This window comes from Saccoglossus kowalevskii, chromosome 8 (genome assembly GCF_978046115.1).
Source record: "Saccoglossus kowalevskii chromosome 8, keSacKowa6.1, whole genome shotgun sequence".
In the NCBI taxonomy this organism is placed as follows: Eukaryota; Metazoa; Hemichordata; class Enteropneusta; family Harrimaniidae; genus Saccoglossus; species Saccoglossus kowalevskii.
The window spans coordinates 17,712,058-17,732,093 of NC_140648.1; the positions used below are offsets into that span (position 1 = coordinate 17,712,058).

At 36.5% G+C, this 20,036-nt stretch overlaps 2 protein-coding genes across 2 annotated transcripts; both read left to right on the plus strand.

Annotated features, from left to right (window-relative positions):
• The first annotated feature begins 3,266 nt into the window (after positions 1-3,266).
• On the plus strand, positions 3,267-9,400 carry LOC102805462 (cytochrome c oxidase subunit 6B1-like). Its single transcript, XM_085502938.1, has 3 exons — positions 3,267-3,354; positions 6,586-6,777; positions 9,137-9,400. The coding sequence occupies exons 2-3, from the start codon at positions 6,595-6,597 to the stop codon at positions 9,188-9,190; spliced, it is 237 nt and encodes a 78-aa protein (XP_085359064.1). The 5' UTR covers positions 3,267-3,354; positions 6,586-6,594; the 3' UTR covers positions 9,191-9,400.
• A 3,912-nt stretch (positions 9,401-13,312) lies between these two features.
• On the plus strand, positions 13,313-20,030 carry LOC100372663 (uncharacterized). The gene is made up of 3 exons (XM_002733234.4): positions 13,313-14,601; positions 18,629-18,702; positions 19,844-20,030. The coding sequence occupies exons 1-3, from the start codon at positions 13,452-13,454 to the stop codon at positions 19,928-19,930; spliced, it is 1,311 nt and encodes a 436-aa protein (XP_002733280.2). The 5' UTR covers positions 13,313-13,451; the 3' UTR covers positions 19,931-20,030.
• Positions 20,031-20,036: the final 6 nt, after the last annotated feature.

The following is a 20,036-nucleotide window of genomic DNA, read 5'->3' on the forward strand; positions in this document are numbered from 1 at the left end:
GCTATGTTCGTAGCAAGTTGAAATATGGTAGTACAATTTGGAGCAGTGTAGGTCTAACACATAGTATGAGAATTGATATGGTCAAGCACAATTTCTGTACTTTTTTTGTAGACAGACTGGACTGGACACTAAAGTACCATGCCACGTTATCTGTACAACTGTAAGTCTATCCATACGTCTGTTACGTATTTAGTTAGCTAATGCAATACTGCCCTCAGTCGTTGAAATGTTCGTCAATCCACCACCCCCATCAATACTTGCAGCTCGAAGAAAATACTTTGATATGGTCTTTAAAAGTGTATCATGGTCGACTGTTGTAAAGATTTGTCTCTTTTATTTCGAAAATGTGCCACAACATTTTAGCCACATAGCTGTTTTTTATATTTCACCAGCTCGTGTTAAGACCACTAAGAATGGAGTTTTACATAGAATAGCCAATTTTTATAATTCAAATTTGGATTGTGATTCCTGTACCATGAGTCTATAGTTTTCTCGAATCTGTTATTTTATAAATATGTTGCTATTATTGTTGTTTTTGTGATACAACATTTATGTTTAAGGTAACCAACAAACCACTGTTATTGGCCAGTACTGACTGTTGTTGGTGAAATAAACTTGGAACTCGATTATACTAGTACGACATTGCCAAACATAGTACTAGTAGTCTGACTTGTAGTACGTTACTATACCTTTTCAAAAATATTTGCGCCCTCTATAGACGAATTACTTCTGAGATATAGAAATATCGTAGAGGGCGCCATGTTTATTGAGTTGTTGTGAACACGGGATTCATGTTTCTTTTCTATTCTAGTGTAAGTGTCTTTCAGAATGTCCGTAGGTGTATATATAGTTTGTTTGTTGACTCATTTTTTTTTCGATTTAACCATATTTTTTAATTCATAAGTTCTTTGTTTATTCTTTCCTGTTTCCATTAGTTAGCTTATTATATTCAACTGTTTGTTTAGATTTTCAATTTTGTTGATTTTGGAGTACTGAATTTCAGTACTGAGCTAGTATTGCATACAGTGTGTATGATTTTAAAGTTTAAGTGGGTGTCTACCAGGCTTTCCAAGCACAGAAAATGTGCCATATATAACAGCCATAAACATGTATTATTAAGCGTAATTAAATAACTTGCTTCTATTTGTTGCTTATTTCACCGAAATGCTGTATATTAATCTAAACTTTATAAGTGTATCGTTTCCTTGACAAACCAACGATTCAAAATATGAATGCAACACCAAATTTGACTAAAATTAAACACAGTGGAATTGCAACTTGTTACAATATTATAATCACCAATTCGCTAGAAAGCATTCTCAAAACATCGACTAACTGAGTATGTACGATTCCGGGGTTCCCGAAATCGACACCAACGGCAAACTCAGCAACTTCGCTGGTTCCTGGGGTCACTTGCGCGAAAGAAGATTCTCTCTGACGGAGCCACTTCACGATACCACACAGGTTAGAACCAATCACAAACAGGGACTAACAATAATTTTTCAGATTCATACTCTAGCTTTCCCTTACCCTAAACGCAAGTGTTTAGTGTTCGTGGGCGGTTTTGACTTTCCCGTTTGAGGCAAAAACCACGGACAGAAACCAGTCCAAGTTAGATAATCTTAATCAACTGTGTATCAATGTTAAAGGGCGGTAGTCGTCGCGCCACGCATGCGCGAGATATATGGGTCTAATATAAACAAAGATGGCGACTTTGTCTGTTGCGCAGATCAACGAGTACAAACTGAGACATTACCAAGCTTTAATTGGGTATTTTCAGGTGATTGGAAGGTATCGAATGAGTCACTGGTGGTAATTAGTGTAAGTCGCGCCCAGGTCAAACCTCATACTTGTGATTTCAATTAAAAGAGCGCATTGGATTGTGGGAAAATCAATGTTTATCAACACAAATGTCGCGCATGCGCAGCGCGACGACTAGGCCGGTACTTGGAGAAAGCAGTATTTGAAACTATTTACCTACAAACAAACAAAAAGAAAATTTTATTTAAGGCCTGGACTAACAATTTAGTGTAAACCGGCCGTCGCGATGCGTCGTGTTCGACATGAACTCACGGCTGTTGTGTTATAGATACATATAACAAATAAACTTAAAGCGGGAGTGTCGTCACCTGCGCACGCGCGGGAATTGAGTCCCAAGCGACGATAACAACATACGCTAAAAACGCAAAGGCTCATGGGTAGACGCTTGTTTGTAAACAATGACACGCTATGGCCATCTGACGCATGCGCAGGTGACTACTCCCCGCTTTAACCTTAAAAAGATATTACATTATATTTAAAAATATATATTCCCTGAATACTTAATTTCCACAGTTTCCAATATGCACCTACCATGGTTCACTGCATGGTGCTGTTAGATGGAGAAGGCATGAAATGGCAATATTTTATTGCTTTATCTTTAAGATGTTTTGGGGCATATTGTTACAGTGTTTTCAGAAAAGCTCTTTACAAAATTTACGGGTTATAAACATAATTGTTTATAAATTTGAAAACTGCCGTTGGCCAATCAGAACCTCCATGATCAGAACAATCGCCGTGACGTCATCACGGATGAAAGGACGACCCGATTTTAAAGAATGATTTTTTAGTCTACTTTTGCGAAAGCCAAGCTGAAAGCCTAAGTAGATCTCATTTTATTTCAGAAATAAATAACAAAAAACAAAAGCTCATTGATCAAGCTTTGAAGGTTAGGGAGGTACAAAAAACAAAACATTGAATGTTTTTTCTATAGACATAGAGATGCCTGTGGAATTACAGTAACAAATGTCATGAATTTCATCCTAAACATACTGCAATTACAGATGTTACAAGCTAATGACGGCCAAGTGAATTTCTAATATTTTCTGGAATCTAACATTTTGTTTTTTTGCCCGACTGGAAATGTGCAAATAACCGAAAAGCCCCCCCCCCCTGGCGATTCAATAAAATGAAACGTCCCAAATTGAAAATAGAATTTTGATTTTCGTCGTTCATTTCAAAATACTATTGTTGAAAACTAAATGTCGCCACCGCAGGTATAACTTCGAAAATCACAACTAAAATCTAAATTGTTATTACATACCGCAAATTCATAAATTGAAATTACGTCAAAAACCAAAATGTTAGATTCCAGAAAATATTAGAAATTCACTTGGCCGTCATTAGTCACGGACCTACAGGTTATATGTACGTGAAGCTCCACAGTATAAATTGTTACAACCATAGGTCATAAAAAGTGAGCGCGCCCTCAAGTTCATTTGGGGTCATTTCATTTCTCAATGCAGTTGACCCTCTAGGAAGGTAGCCATTTTATTTGCCGGTACACGATTTGCACGTATTACGAGCGAAACACGAGTAAGTAATGCTTTCGACATTCAGAATATCTGTAATATCATATTGGAGCTCACCTGGAACTTACAGGGAACATGTAACGTGTGCGAAAACCAAATGCTTGTTAAAATGTACTACGTGCATATTACTGAGTGTACAATGGTTTCGTTCGCTAGCTTCACGGACGACTCGTATGAAGAGGTTGTAAAATGAATTTATTGACTGTTTCAGTTGGGTGACTTAGAAAACACATTTCAAAGTCGTGTTTTAAAACATGGTAAAATAAATGTGTTTATGTTACTATTTTGACCTTGTGAGAAGTTGTCTTTATGTACTACTTCTAACTCTGTTGTTGACTTTGATGAATTCTTTCGTTTTTCAGATTGACCCTTTGTCCCATTGGCTTTGTGATTTTGCAAACAAAACACGAGACTAGTGACATATACTAGTAAAACAGTTGCATTCACGTTTACATTAGAGATTTCAACACCCTTGAATTTAAGAGAAATTGGTGAAGTTTGGCGCAAGCTGTTGCTGCCCAAGACGATTAATAATAATATTCTGTGAATAGGAATCCCAGGTGTGAAACTTGCGTTTTGTTATCCATGTTTTCTGGCAACTATTGTTCAATTCCATTAAAATCTCAAAAAATTGAATTGATGGAGTGATAACTAGCTTTTCTGTGTCTTGGGCGATTAAGAAAGTAGGAAAGCAAGGTCCTAAAAAAGAGTGGGTCCTAAGTTGGTCTTGAAGAGCGTAAATGCAACTGCAATAATCTCTCTTTGAACAGAGAAGTTAGAGATCTCTATTGATAACTGTTGAATTAATTTTACTTTGTTTGTGTAGTAAATTCAGATTTGTAACAAACTGGTCATGTGCAACGTAATGCTTTTATCAGTTGTGCTCATTGGTCACCTTTGGCTCATGTCATTTCCCAAATTAAATGGAGAAAGCAAGTAGACTATTATGTCACATTCAGTGGAAAAGAAAGAAAACAACTCCAAGTTGTACACGATATTGATAATGATTAGTGTTGATGGATTTACGCGACTATAATTGGTCACCCCAGAAAAACAGCATAAAGCATTGGATAATTTACAGTATGATATGTTAATCATTTTTATTGCATTCATTGTTATGCCAAATTGGCTCTATTGTTTATGATCCAAAATTAAACACTTGGGGAAACCCATACTCCTTAATGCCCTGGGGAGAACCCTGATAACATAATAAAATAGTCAAAACAAAAACTGTTGTGCTTTTCATCCTAGGAAAAATTGAAAAATAATGCAGCGACACTTTTTTTTTTTTTTTCGTATTGAGAATATATTCAACGTTTACCATTTATTTAATAATGCATTTGCTTTTTGAATACATGCATTAAAGGTTGATTTGGATCCACAAAATATTCTTTAACAAACATTCCCCTCATTCTACACTGTATCGTGTGGTGTAATTTATCAGTCTTTCATGCAAACCAAGTTTGTTCACAGCTATAGATGTCCTACACAAATTGAGCAATATTTATTTGTATTCACACTTAGTGCATGGTACCTACTAAATGCAATAAACTAACAAATAAACTAATATTACCACAGTGACAGTATAACCAGCTCTTCAGACTTGTAGCCAAGCAGGCTTCCAATAAAATTTAATTTGGAATCTTGAAAGAACATTTTTCCTGTTGTAAAATCACTTGTCAGTAAATATTGAGTTTCCACGCAAGTAAAACAACTTGTTTGAGGTGTAATAAAAACTATATTTAAACAAAAACATTTTTCATTAAAACACTATCTAGTTATTAACAAAATACACTGAAAATTCAATTGGAATCAACGTTCTTTTCAGTTGTACTGTATAATCCATTCAGAATGAATAAAGTCAACTGTTGCTAGAAAAAAAATTTCAAGTGCATTTTTTAGTCTTAGTTATAATTTTGTTGACAGTGATTTTGACATAAAATTCAATGGATAGCTTTTCAACACATGTCTGCTACAAGCTATAGGAAGTCATACAAGTAGTTTTGTTGAATTGGCTTGGCTCGGCACATGGGGTAGATTTCTTGAAAAATGTTTGAATCACTCACAGGTTATCTTTCTCTGGAATCTGAAAAATAACAGAAAAAAAGTGCTGATACCAATTGCTGAAAAGCAAAGATGAAATAAATGGAGTATAATATAAACATGGATGAAAAAGATAGTTGAAACCATGTTTCGTCTGTCTATGTCGGTGCAATGCATCTTCTCTGATGTGTTGTAAAAATTATTATTAGTTTAAGAACTAATGGAGCTGTCAAACTGATGTAATAATTATCGTACCTTTGTCATTGTTGATCAGTGGCCATTGTGGAAGCCAAGCCTGAAGTTTTCTATAGACATTACAGAGCCTGAATTTTACAGAGGCTATGGGAAATAATTGCCTCATTGCCCTACCTGACTTTGTAATGTAACAGGACAGAACAGTCACCTGTTTTGGCATCTGACCACATGTATTATAAACGCTAATCCAATTTAGCTTAGACAAATAATGTAACACAATCAAGGTGATTTCCTTGTTTGGCCTATAAATACTACCATGCAAATTAGTTGGTCTTGCTCTCATCTTTGCCCTCATCTTTGCCCTGTACAATAGTCAACTGTGTAGAGCCATTTATTTTGAAGTAAAAAAAAAGCAAGATCTAACATCCAAAGGTTGTTTATGTGAAATACTAGTATTCAAATAAAATTTTAAACGCAACTGCTAATAGTTGATAGATGTAATGTTCAAAGTCTCAAGAAAGCACCGATCTCTCTCTTTATATGGAGTGCATGCATGTATAGATTTGTGTACACAGATATGTAGTTGAAGAAAAATTGCTAATCAAAAGTGAAAATACTTTCATTTTCTTTAAGATATGTGCAAAAGATTAAGATATGGGGGTCACAGTTTCTAGTTTTGTTATTTTTAAGACATTCACCAATTGTTTGCTATGGCAAGGAAACATCTCATTATCTAAAAATTGTTCAGGTTGACAAAACAAAAATAGTTAACGTATTGTAGATTATTGCACCAAAACCTATCACATATCAAAACCACACAAGTAGCATTCTATGTTGAAATATGGACTTGCAAAATGTATTCATGGAACTGATACACTCATTTGGACTTACAAAATGTACTCATGGCACTGATACACTGTATAATATAATTTGAGTTAAAATTGTATTATCCTGCTATACGTTCTCACAAAATATATTCTTTTCCTGATTTTTTCAGTTTATTATCATGACTGATAGATCTGAATACAAGACTGCACCATTTGATGCTAGATTTCCAAACCAGAACCAAACAAAGAACTGTTGGCAAAACTATGTAGATTTCTATAGATGTCAGAAAGTAAAGGGAGAAGATTATGAACCATGCACTTACTTCAAGAAAGTTTATAGATCTCTATGTCCTAATAAATGGGTAGGTAACTGTCTTATTTGCAAGACAGCCAAATTGACAGCCTCTGCCCTCTGCCCAAATCACATGTACTGTGTTTCCTTTACTGTAAAATACTGTACTTTAGCTGGGTTTAATTGTTGCTGAAAACACTTTTTGTGTATTTTGTATGGAGTTTGTTTTAACTGAGTTTTGATGAGTTAAATGTAAAGTATATGAAAACAGATATATTTGCTGGATTTTATTATCATTGAATCAGCCTTTCAGTGAAAATAGCACAAATAAATTCCAAGCAAAAATAAAGTATTTTACAGTTAGAAGCACATCTTATTAGAACTTGTTTAACAAAGTTGTATATTCTCTAACATACATTGTTTGTTATGTTAACAACTTCACTAACAGGTTACAGAAAATGAATCTGAACATAATGAGCTCAGATCTTTACATGGTCATAAATCATATTCAAATGATGCAGTATACAATAAATTCAATTAATCATTTATATATGCTTCTATTGGAGATGCGCTTCTAATATAGCAAGTACGTAGTATGCCCTAATCAGCCTGCGACAAAATAATAGCCAGTTGCCATATTTTCTTGATGAGTAGCATATGTCATGTAAATGATAGGAGTGTGTTGTCACAATAAGTCATATTCAGTATACAATTAATTGTATTTGGTCATTTACATGTGTTTTGATTGGAAATACAGATTATAAACTCGAAACACTGATTTAGAGCATACATACAAGTACCGGTAGTATTTGTTTGAAATAAATTTTAACCATTTGTACTGTTAATTACAAAGTACATGCACAATTTCATAGCTTGTTATTTCACCTCAGATCCTGTTTTATGTCGATGTATCCATCCATTCATATGTCTAACTATGTTGTGAATCGTGGGTCTGCTCACAGAATTAGATGGTGTCCGGCACTCAGAATTTGCGACCACAACAAAAAGTTGCCAACACTATTGTTGGTTATCGAAACTGGTTGCCAAGGACGTAAAGCTTGGCCACGAGAGATCTCGCAGTGAACGGAATATGGCTTATTGTATATACCCCTCCAGATAACTTTACATGTCCTGAAGAGCATATACAAATAAAATGGGGGGGGGGGGGCACTGGAGGGGCAAGGTTAGGATTATAGTTGTGGGTGAGGAGGCCCCCCTCCACTGTTCAAAATCATACTTAAGCATCAGCCTAGTGCATTTTTAATCTCAATCCAATTGATATTCTGCCAACAAACAAACTGGACTTTGAAATGTGCCATATAGCATTATAATGGAAGGTAATACATCAATAAATTAACAGAATAAATGTTTATTATAACATTTAAATTCTGTGAAGGATTTGTTGACTTCAGAAAAAAGCGTGGTCATACCACGTCAGGGACAATATTTTTGGATTCATGACTTGTTCTTCAAATGAAATCCCTCCAAGGAATAATTATTCTGCACTGTGAATGAGATTTACTAGCATTCCATAACAACGGTTAACACTCTTGTATCCACAACACACAACATGCTTTAAAAAAATGGCTGCTGAGATCAGAGTTCAAAATCTCAAGATGTGTATTTTATGAAACCAGATTAATTTGTCAGCAAAATGCTTGATTAAAACAAAAGTTAAGTTAATGTTGCTAAAGTGCAATGAATAGAATTACAATCATGAATATTAATTATCTGGTGAATATTAATTAGCAATCAGTACTTAGGTTAGAAGCCCACTCATAATTTTTGAGTAAGTTGGTCATAAATTGCATCACAATTTTCATTGGTTTATTATGTAAAATCATGAAGCTATTGTCCCATGGCACCATGAAATAGCATTATTATGTGTGTTACAATGACATATTTTAAGAAACATGTCCTAATATATTTTTAGAACAATTCCATAGAGCACAAAATTTGCATTTTTAGACAATTTGTGTAAAACCCATATTTTTTCAAATAATTGAAGACAACAAAAAGTACCCCATCATTCACAATATATAGTATTTCAGCCCAGCCTACAATTTGAGATATGGCATAATATCTCTAATATCCATATGAACTTATGGTAAAAGCGTTATAATACTGCCAAAATAGTCACTATCCACTGAAATACAACCGTAATTTTCTCAAAAATTAAGCTGGTGACCCCAACTTTTTTTAAGTCAATATCGTTATATTGCCTGAAAGTACAATTTATTGGAAAAAGAATAAATTCTGGATATTTGCATTCATGAGTAGGCTTCTATCTTAAGTTAGGCAAGCAGAAACCTGAGACATTGCTTTGTAGTTTGTCCTGACACAGGCTGTATTTGAGCTGAATAAATCAATTTTCTTCCACTTTCATATGCCATGTTATTATCATTGAATTTTTGTGTTTTTTATTACAGGTAGAATCTTGGGATGAACAAAGGGAAGCTGGCACATTTGCTGGAAAGATTTGATCTATACATTGATAAACGTGTGCTTGTCCAATTAAATGTGTTCTTTTTCTCAGTTTGCTGTTAAAATGTATAGTCTGGTTATTGAAAGTTGATTAATCACTTCTGTAGAGAATAGATGAACATCTTATAAATTCTCGGGAGATATGTTATAAGTTCAATTAATAAAAGTGAAACCATTGTATCATTAAAATTGATATTTAATACATGAAATGGTTTGTTTTTTCTGTCCATTAGTACTCTAAATTAAGGCAGTTCAAGCCAAATTTAAATTTTGCACTACTGAGAATGTTACTGCACATGTATGTAATGCATTATGGGAGATAACCCATCATTGTATATACGGTAATGGAAAACTATCATCACCCTGGAAACTTACTAAACAATGTCAATCATGAAATAGGACTTTTTCATCTTGTGTCGCCGAGCAAAATTTTGAAAATGAGCCATACAAAACGCTACACCCCCCCTTTCCCATACAACAAATTAACCATTGGCTTCACGTGCAACCTTGCAATCAAATTCCTGGTAGATCGAAAGACGAGATGTTTACCTTTGAACTTGGAGTTGCTAGTTTGAACCCTAGCAAGAGTTTTGTCAACTACCCTAACTTTCAAAATTGGTATATTCTACAAATAAGTCAGATAGTCAAGGTCTTGTAAAATTGACAAAGTAGGCAGGCAATAACTAGACAATGCCCAAAGGGCATAGTATTATCTAGATAATGTCCCATACTATGAAAGTCTTTCAGAGAATGTCCTGCAAGAACAAAGTTACCGGTAGTTCTTGCAATGTATTTGCTAGTGAATACATGGCAGTCAAGTTTGGACATGCAATGTACATTCAAGAAACAAGCTGCACAGAAAAATGGGCAGTGTAGTCCTTTATTATATATATATATATCTACACTTCTGTTGTGTTGTACAAAATGGTCTTGCAATATTGACTCGTCTGCCTAAAGCTTGAATGCATACCTATATGCCAGGTTACCGGGGAATCTGCCATCACAGATGGTTTTCTTGTTACAATTAAAATACCTCTAGATGTTGACAAATTATATGTACATGCAGCTGTAGCTTGATAATATATAATATATATAATTTGTATTTTGGATTTCTGTCTTCCCCAAGTCGGTGGATTTCAATCATGGGCTTAAGGGTTGACAATTTGAAATCCTTGGAGTGCCTTGAAGATTTGTCTTTTTCAAAAAAATGAAAACTAGATACTGAGAGAAAAAAAATACAGGGAAAAACTGTTGGCACAATAAAGAAAAAACACAGATAAGCACCGCAAAAAAAAAGGCACTGTCACATTCTTCCACCCCCATGATTTCAAGTGGTGACACCTAAAGATGTATTGCATCCATGCATAGTGATGTAGAATACATTAGAATAGGATAGATCTGTATTACTATAGTGCCCCATATTTGTGGTTTTGATGAAAAGTAATAAATTCCAAAGACATAAAAAAACAACTAACACTATTAATACAGGGAAAAATCAAACAAGATGCTCAAATTTCTAAAAATGGAAAAACTGGCTAATTTGTATTTTTTGGAGCAGCTGATTTAAGCATTTCACTTTTAATTAAATTTTCACGGATATTAAAACGGTGATAAATGTGTTTCGCAACATCATTGTGTTTTCTGAACAAACTTTCTCTTTCCTTAGTGTATAACTGGCATGAAAAGAAGTGTTGCTTATTTTCATGTTCTATCAGAGATTGGTACATCATTGTACCTTCCCATTTCAATCTGTAATGGACACTTATCCTCAGTTTCAAGTGATATGGCGATTTTTTTTTACTATTTAGTATTTCTTTAGTGAAAAGTCTGTTTTAAATTTTCTGTAAGTTCTGAGTTTATTTATGTGGTTTATGCATTTGTCAATATTGTGCATAAACTCTTTACATCTTTTCTGGCATTGAACTTAAAGTTTAAGGCTTCACTGTATTTTAATTTATTGTTTTTCCAAATATTGAGTTTTATCTCATCTAATATTTGAGTTACACTACTGGTATATACCCAATTTTGTGTACCTTAATTGTGCATATTCAAACCAAGTTTATATGCTTCACTCATCTGTGTATTTTGTGGCATACTCTTTATTGCGATTCAATATCATTTGTGCTTTCTACAACAAGAGGATATCTCCCTAGTTCAAGTAAACAAGCTAGATTGGGAGCCCTGCTAATTACTTTCAGCAAAAATTTGATGTGGAGTTTTTCCATTGGAGCTGGAAAATTACACAAATCCTTTGTGTGTTTAACTATATCACCTAATTTCTGCACAGCACAGAAGGACTGGTTTAATTGCTGGCACTGCATCAAGCATCTTTAGATGAATTTGCAATGGGATACATGATTACATAAGATTATTACTTTTGATTAGTAATATTAATTTCCAACTTCCATTTCTTACAGTATGATTGCAGGGCGTTGATAGCATTTTGTAGCCCAGTTTTTATCTCTAGGAGTAAAAGCAAGTTATGTCTATATCTCTAGGAGTAAAAGCAAGTTATGTCTATACATGAAGGTATTACCTCCTTGTTGTATACAATAGACATGGAAGCCATTTTTGTTAACAAGAGTTGGTGGGTCATTGTGCGAGGAATTTATTTGTTCTTTAATATCATTTATGTAAAAATGTCTGATGCATTTCTCGATTGGGAAAGTATTGGTCAAACCATTTTTAACTTTCACACATCCTACCAAATTAGTAGAAATAGCTTTTAAAATGTTATAAAATTTTCCATTGACTCCATTGTGGCTTAGCTTATGTGAAAGATCCACATACTAGATGGAAGCAAATGCTTTTTTTTTTTTAAATCAATAAAACAACTGAAGAAATGTGTTTCAATTGTCAACCCCATCAGAGACTTGGGGGTGGGGGTGGGGTGCTGTTACACCTCCAAGATTTTTAAACCTTAATGTATTAACGCATTATTATTATTACTTTTTAACAATGGTTTCTTCTACCTTCATTTTTGCTATTGGGGATATATTACTATTCATGTTTTTTTTATTTCTTTTATTTCGATTATTATTATTTTTTCATCACTACTTTAGTCTTAGTGTTTTGTATTATTAGTCTAGTTTTCTTTAGTGTAAATGTAATCATTTTAATTCCCCCTGGGGAATTTTATGTGTTTAATAAAAGTAAAAGTCAACTCGATAGTAGTATCAGGGGTAAAATCTCTTTCTCTCGGGTTCTCCACACTGTCGGGGGAATCTCGTCTCGTCTCTCTATCGCGTCCCCTTGAGGTACGGGATCGGGAAAGTCACTTATACTTTACAGTCAAATAAGGCACACACAACGAAATACGTTTCAGCTCTCGTCTTAGTCGGTCAATCGAGCACTCTATAAGACACAGCGCCCTGGGGAAAAAATCCCCAAGACTCTCGCAAGGCTGACCCAAGACTAGCCCAAGACTGGACTGCCTCAAGGCTCGCCCCTGGACTCTCTCGGACTGCGTCTGTCGTGGAGTATTCGCCAAGACCAACTCAAACTCTCTTTATTCATTTTCAAAACTCTAACCAATTACAAAACAGTAAAAGACTCTAAGGCGTAAACTTCAATCATAAAGCCAATCACACTAAGTACTGAATACGTCATATCTTTTGATTAATCGTTCACTACATTAATAACTACGGATGTCAGAATAGCGACGGTATCTTGTAATTAGTTCCAAACCACTGAGCCAAGTTCCGTCCAAAACTTCAAATAGGCCTACACGATGACAGACATAACACAGCAATTCGCTAATAATCAGTTAATTAAGTCGGTTAACAGATACGCAAAAACAAATTCATGACAGTAGAGGGCTGGTTAGAAATACTAGTACCTCTACATTGTAAGTACAGGAAGTAGCAAAATATATTATCAGACAAATATTACGAAATATAGTCTTTTTTTTATCCACCTCCATGTATAATTCACTGTTCTCCTTGCCAATAACATTTGCCGCCTTTGTACAGAATGACAGCTCCGCCAGGGACAATATACATGCAAGGTAGTTAGGTACCCCGACAAGCGCATTCACGGAAACAGGGGGCGGGGCATTCTACGAATTAGTTAGTCACCATAAAAACTAGAATACTATTTTTAAAGCGTGACTGTTGAAATATTCTGCGAAAAATGGCGTGCATGTCTGCGACAAAAGTCCCCGTTCTCTGGACTCGACACGCCATTTTCTTCGTGATTTTATCGTGAAACCGTTCCCATTTCGACAATATACATTGCATCTGCAACCTTGTGTTTGACATCATGAATGCCGTAACTTATGACCATAGCAGACATGTTGATACGTTGTCATGTCGACTAGCTTACTGTACAAAGTGTCTTACTAATCTTTCGAAGACAACAGGAGATATGAAATGCCCCGAGTGTCGAGCCCATATTGTTCCTCTCGATTACCATGTCTGCAACCTTGGGGCGGCGTCGTCAACAAACGGTCGTTATGATTTTGCGGAAGACCATGCCAGTGCCATTGAAGGACCTACTTCATGTAGCGCTTATCATAGAAAAGCATTTAAGCAACTGTGTGTTGATTGTGGATTGAACCTGCGTGAATCGTGCTGCACGGCTCATAAAATCGTTCCTGCGACCACGGTTCCCAAGTACGGATACAAACAAACACAGGCCATACACAGACTCGGAACGCACTCAGTGAGTCACGTAGACGAACTACACAAGTCACGCTGTGCTTCATGCAATGTCCCAATCGATTATCGAGCTCCTCGGCGTAATCACCTATGCTCGGGTGACGTCATGCATAGAGTTATGAGAAAATTACAAGAAAAGGAGAAAGAATGTCAGAAGTCTTCCGAGTCGGTCACGTGTGAGCTGGTTGCTATGGAGGAACTTTACCAAGCTGAAGCCACCAGTGTGACGAGACACGTTGCAGAAAACATGGAAAAGATGGAGAAAAACAGTGATAGGCTATTGCAAGATTTGAAGAAGGAAAAGGAATTAAAATCAAGATATTTGGAAAGCGAATTTCATCGGTATGCAAGAAAGGGAAAAGATATTTCCAGTACACGCAGTTTGATGAATGTGCTACAAGAGTACTTCAATAACGGTGAAATAGTTTCAAAATTCCAGAAAACCTTGTCCTATGTGGATCAACTTGACCTTGCCACCGATAAACACACCGAACAAGACGACTGCGTGAAGTCTAGACCCAGTTTGGAAATCTTAGAATGTTCTCATGGAACAACTACGAGTTGCAATGGGACAATCCCTCGAATAAGTACACCTGCGTGTGAGTCGCCTAATGAGGGATTCGGCGCGGAAGAGGATTTGGGAAACCCAGGCGAATCAGTCAATACGGTTACTGCTAGTATGACGGAGCCACGCAACAAGGTAACGCATATAGCTGGAAGCTCTACAGCACAGTTTTCCGAACACCCTGAAGGTGCGTATAATAAGGAATGGCACTTCGTTGGTTAACGGGTGTATTTGCCCACATATAGAGGGGAATAACTATTTTGACCTGAAAAACACATTTTTTTGTGAATTTGTACTATATGACATTGCGAGGGTCATCTCTCGTGTGTAGTATAGTAATAAACTGTGGGTTTTGGAAAAAAACTAAAACGTCAGTGTTTCCCCAGAAAAGGTGAGTAATTTGCGATTTAGTGGAAAGGGGTAATTTGTTTGATTATACGGAACATTCACGTGTCCTATCTATGCCATCTTGAATTTTCAAGGTGAATGTTCCGGCAAAGCACTCCACTGTTGTGGAGGGAAGAATGTCCGAACGGAACAACACTGTGTAGGCGGGCGATGTATCTATGCTTACTATCAGCGTAACATCTTTGATTTATATAAACTGGGACCGAAGCAACCAGTGACTATATCATTTGCCTTCCCTGGGGTATAACTAACACTGACACATGGAAGTACAGTTAATGTTCAACCTGTCGACTGATTTGCCCGGTTTTAAAGTTGACAACAGTACCAAATTAGGATCTAAACAGAATGAACAGATGCAAATGGAACATGTATATTGAAAGGAGGTTGTCAATTGTGAGTTGGTAGACGCTGCTGTCTTGCGCCGAAGCTGACATGTAATTTATAAACATTTTGTCCTCATTAAAGCGGGGGAGTCGTAGCCTGTGCATGCGTAATATGGCCATAGCGTGTCATTGTTTACAAAACAAGCGTCTACTCATGAGCCTTTGCGTTTTTTAACGTGTGTTATCGTCGCTTGGGACTCAATTCCCGCGCGTGCGCAGGTGACGACCCTCCCGCTTTAAAGTAAAAAGTGTACTTCAATTTCAATCTCATTTAGCGAACAATTTTTTACAATTTCCATTTTCTGGGAGTGTCTTTGGCCGGGTATGTCTCCCTTTCTCAATTGTTAAACTGTGGTAACTTGTTTTAAATTTAGACATAATTAATTATTTGATTTGTATTGAAGGTAGCAAGGCAAGGTTCGAAATCTGTAAACTTTGATTTTGTTTTATATTTTGTCTCCAGACATGTGTATATAAGATCCGTGGTACATCGTGGCCATTTCACAATGTAATATCATCCTTACAATTAATTAAATACAAATTTAATATATTAGTCTTATTTTTGAATCGCTGTTAACATAACTCTCTACTATGGTATTGGTGATATATGAATTGGGTGCCATAGGATGGTACTTGATGGCCAACCAACCTAATCAAATATGTATTTTGCATTGTATGAGTGCAAAATAAGTTATTAAGAAATTAGAATATTAGTACCAACTGTTTTATACGCATGCGCATTGGCCGATCCTGTAAAATCTTGTCATCTGTTTGGGGCGTGTCTGGTAGATGTGAAATTGCTTCAGCCATTGGATAACGGAATTAACTGGTGTCTGTGTGAAAACCGCTGTAAAGTGGCAGTAAAATGAATTTGCGCGGTTTAACCAACATAGTAAACTAAAGAACTCGCGATACTGGTGCAGACGACTATGGTCGAACAACCATGAAAAGTAAATGGCGGGACTTTGGTATTGCACATTTAGCACAGAAATAAAAGATACGCCCACAGTTGGACAACCGATCATTTTATTATTATTGGTCACGATGTACCACGGATCATCTCCACGTCCTTTGTAAACACCACATAAACGATGTGCCGCCATCCAATGGTTGGATGAGTGGCTTCTTTTGTGCACAACCCGCGTCAACTTCCTGAGAGAAACACGACGCACTTGCTAAGCCAGATCGTCTGGTTGCGCCCTACTAATTCATCAATAACCAAATATACTATTATCCTGTTCCCGAATTGGACATTTGTTTATTTGGAGTAATTTCCAATTCTACGCCAGGTCCTTGGTAATTATTGTTTCCACGTATTTATTTGGCCGTTATTTTACAGACGTAAAATGCCATAATGTTAATTCACGGAAATTTAAACACACTGATACTTATAATGAATTAAAAATTTGCCAAAAATGCTAAATTTGGTATCCCATAGAAATAATTGAAATCAAAATATTTGGCAATATATTACGTTTTGCGTCACATACACACGATTGAAATATCATATAAAATGGGCCATATATACTAATGTTGTATTTAAAGTTTAATTGTAATAACGAGTTTACATCCTGGAATGGCCACGATGTACCACGGATCATATAAGTTTGTGTTACTGTTTAATGTATCAAAGTTCTTCATTTTTTTGTACATGTACATGATCCCAAATGAACGCAAAAATGCAAGCGCAGCTCTACAAATAGTCAGTTACCTCATTAAATGTATTCGACAACCCAACACATTATACTCGAGTGCCGTTCAAGTGGGAGGATACCATGTCTCCTGCTTGTGGTGTGATAAGGCACACGTCAGATTTGAACGCGTTAACTATAATAGTGCTTGTCTGGGCCACAGTTTTTTAGGTTATGGTCGACCTGTATTTCACTAAATAAATGCGTCAGTTTAGAAAAAAAGGCATGTAACTGTGAGTACTATCATGATACCGCTTTGTTTCATGGAGCCTTAGTGATAAATTTAGACTGTCGACAGTCCCTCTGGCCTTACGTGTGTGTGTTTTTTTATTAATATTAATCAAACGCCGTAGGCGTTTGCGAAATGCCGAAGGCATTTCAAGCGAGGGCCGTAAGGCCCGAGAGACTGTTATAGCCTGCAGGACTGGCCTTGCTATTAATTATGCATGCATCTCGATGACGTAGTAATAATTTGCATATGGGCGGAGTTAAACTGTTATGCAAAGGTCAAATCGCGGTTTTTTTTTATGTCACGCATGACTTTGATCGTCTCGCCGAGTATAGATCGTTTTCTGCCAAGTATTATCCAGAACTACAAGTCACCGATACTGTCCAGCAGGAATGGCGCCATTTCATAAGTCAGCGACTTGCCACTGCCAGTCGGCGCTGTGAGAAAAACATCTTTCTTCTGCAAATAGCCATCAATGACTTGTCGCTGGATTGGTCGAATACTTTCATACCCAAGTTTCTTCAACGCCAGCGAAACTGCATCGTCACAAGCCATCTTCAAAGCAGTGCACTGAACGAAGTTTATAAACTATTGCATCGTCTGGTGGCTCAAATTTTTTTACTTCCTGTTGACCTGGGACTGCGTGACTTGTGATTGGTTAGCATTTTTATGACATCACTCTGCCTGTCAATCATGATGGTACGCTACAGGAGAATTTCTCTACAGTGGCGAGTGGTGGCGCAGCAGGCTATAACAGTCTCTCGGGCCTTACGGCCCTCGCTTGAAATGCCTTCGGCATTTCGCAAACGCCTACGGCGTTTGATTAATATTAATAATAAAAAAAACACACACACACACGTAAGGCCAGAGGGACTGTCGACAGTCTATGATAAATTCACAATTACGACATAAAATTACGTCATGTCCTGTAACAGCATCAAATAAATATGCAAAGTGCAGCTAAATAAAATTTGTCAACTCCGTGAAAATTGCGATGGTAACAGTTTTTAATCCAGTGACGGTAAAAAGGTAACAAAAAGGGGTCAGGGAACGAAAAGTCAACAATATTGCCTAAAACTAAAAACATTGACCCATCAATCTTTGTATTAATATACCATGAGCGCATAATTCATCATTTTAAAATCAATATAGTGTGATATGAATATTGACACACTATAATTTATATTATTTAGATTTTAAAAAAGGCGTAAAAGGTAACAACTTCTAAAGGCATTAAAACGGTAGGGTCGTCACCTGCGCACGCGCGGGAATTGAGTCCCAAGCTTGTTTGTAAACAAAGACACGCTATGGCCCTCTGACACATGCGCAGGTGACTACTCCCCCGCTTTGAATTCATCAGTTGTATCTCAGACTCTTATATGTGCTCTAAGGTTGCATGCATTGATTGGATTAAACTGTAATGGGGATTATGACGCAGATTGCACATACAGAAAGTTGCATACTATCTTTTCTAAGGTATATTTTGTATTTTCCTTTGCACAGATAGCAGTGTGGTAGGAGCAAATGACGTTGATGGCGCTGGTGTCTTCGAAAAAGATTTGAACCACCAAAAGCCGGTAAGCTTTCGATTAATTTGGAATATAAGTACTTAGCTCTACACGGCAATTTGTCGAATTTACGTATACTATACCAAATATATCTCTGGGCGGCCCTGAGAATGGAAGAAATAATATTATCCTTGGGTGGCAATATTATAATTAATATTATGTAGTTATGTAATTATTTTCAATTTTCGAGTAATTATTGATCGAATTCTACAGTTTTTCACGTTCTGCAGGCAAAATGAATTATTCATGAACAAAATAATTCCATGTTTTTTAAAATCCCTGTTATATTTGATTCATCACAAGTGGCAGTTATTGATATAAATATAATATATCGCGCATGTAACGTTGGCAATATGTACATATTTTAAAAGCTTGTATATGAGAACATAGACATCGGGTGGGCTATGTTGCGTTTGGAATACACTCGCACTGGAGTACACTGAAAGGCTGTTTCTCGTGATAACGAAATCACAAACACAAATTGTTCGTAAGTCACTGGAGTAAACAAGCGTAACAATGTTATCGATCTTGCACGAGTGCACATTGGATAGAAGCGCGGGTGAAATATCTTCATAATGTTGTGTTGCATGATTACATGTCGGATTAATTCTCTATTTCACAAGCCGTTGATGAAACTCAACAGTCACCATCTTGTTTTCTAATACTAGTATCCTCGGGGCGGAGCTACGTCACAAGACGTTCCACGTTGCTACGACGCGCCAGGCCACACTGTACATGCATTTCATGGGCTCTGTGCGCGCTGCTGTGGAACGCTGGTTGAGCCGGTGAAAATTCGAGAAAACAACACAAACTCAACTTTGAAGTAATCCTGAACAATCAAATTTATATATGTTACACACGTAGGGCCAATCTTGTTACACTGTTCAGGGGACTCTCAACAACCATCCCAAAGTACCGTTTTCTGCGAGTTCTGGGCCATTGTTTTCACCGCGAGGGTTGCCAGGCGGTGAAAATGCCCGGATATTTCTTACGAGGTCTTCCCTAGTTGCAACTTTAATTCGTTTAGTCTACAATATAACACAAATAGCGGCTACTACAAGTAGTTCTGTTGTGTTATATGAATTAATAATCAACAGAGTTACAATACTAGGAATATCGGTTGTAAACAACTATTTTTTTTTATTTCCAGATCCGTGATCTACGCCATCAGAGCCCAGCTAGCAGGCGTTTGTATAAACTCAGATGGGACTGTCGACGTTATTCAGTTCGTCATTAACAAAAAAATAAAAACATTTAGCCGAATTTTAGTGAGCATGTATTATTCATGTCTTCAAATATTTCTAATACGAATATAATAGCTGTTGTGTTTTTAATAATGTGTG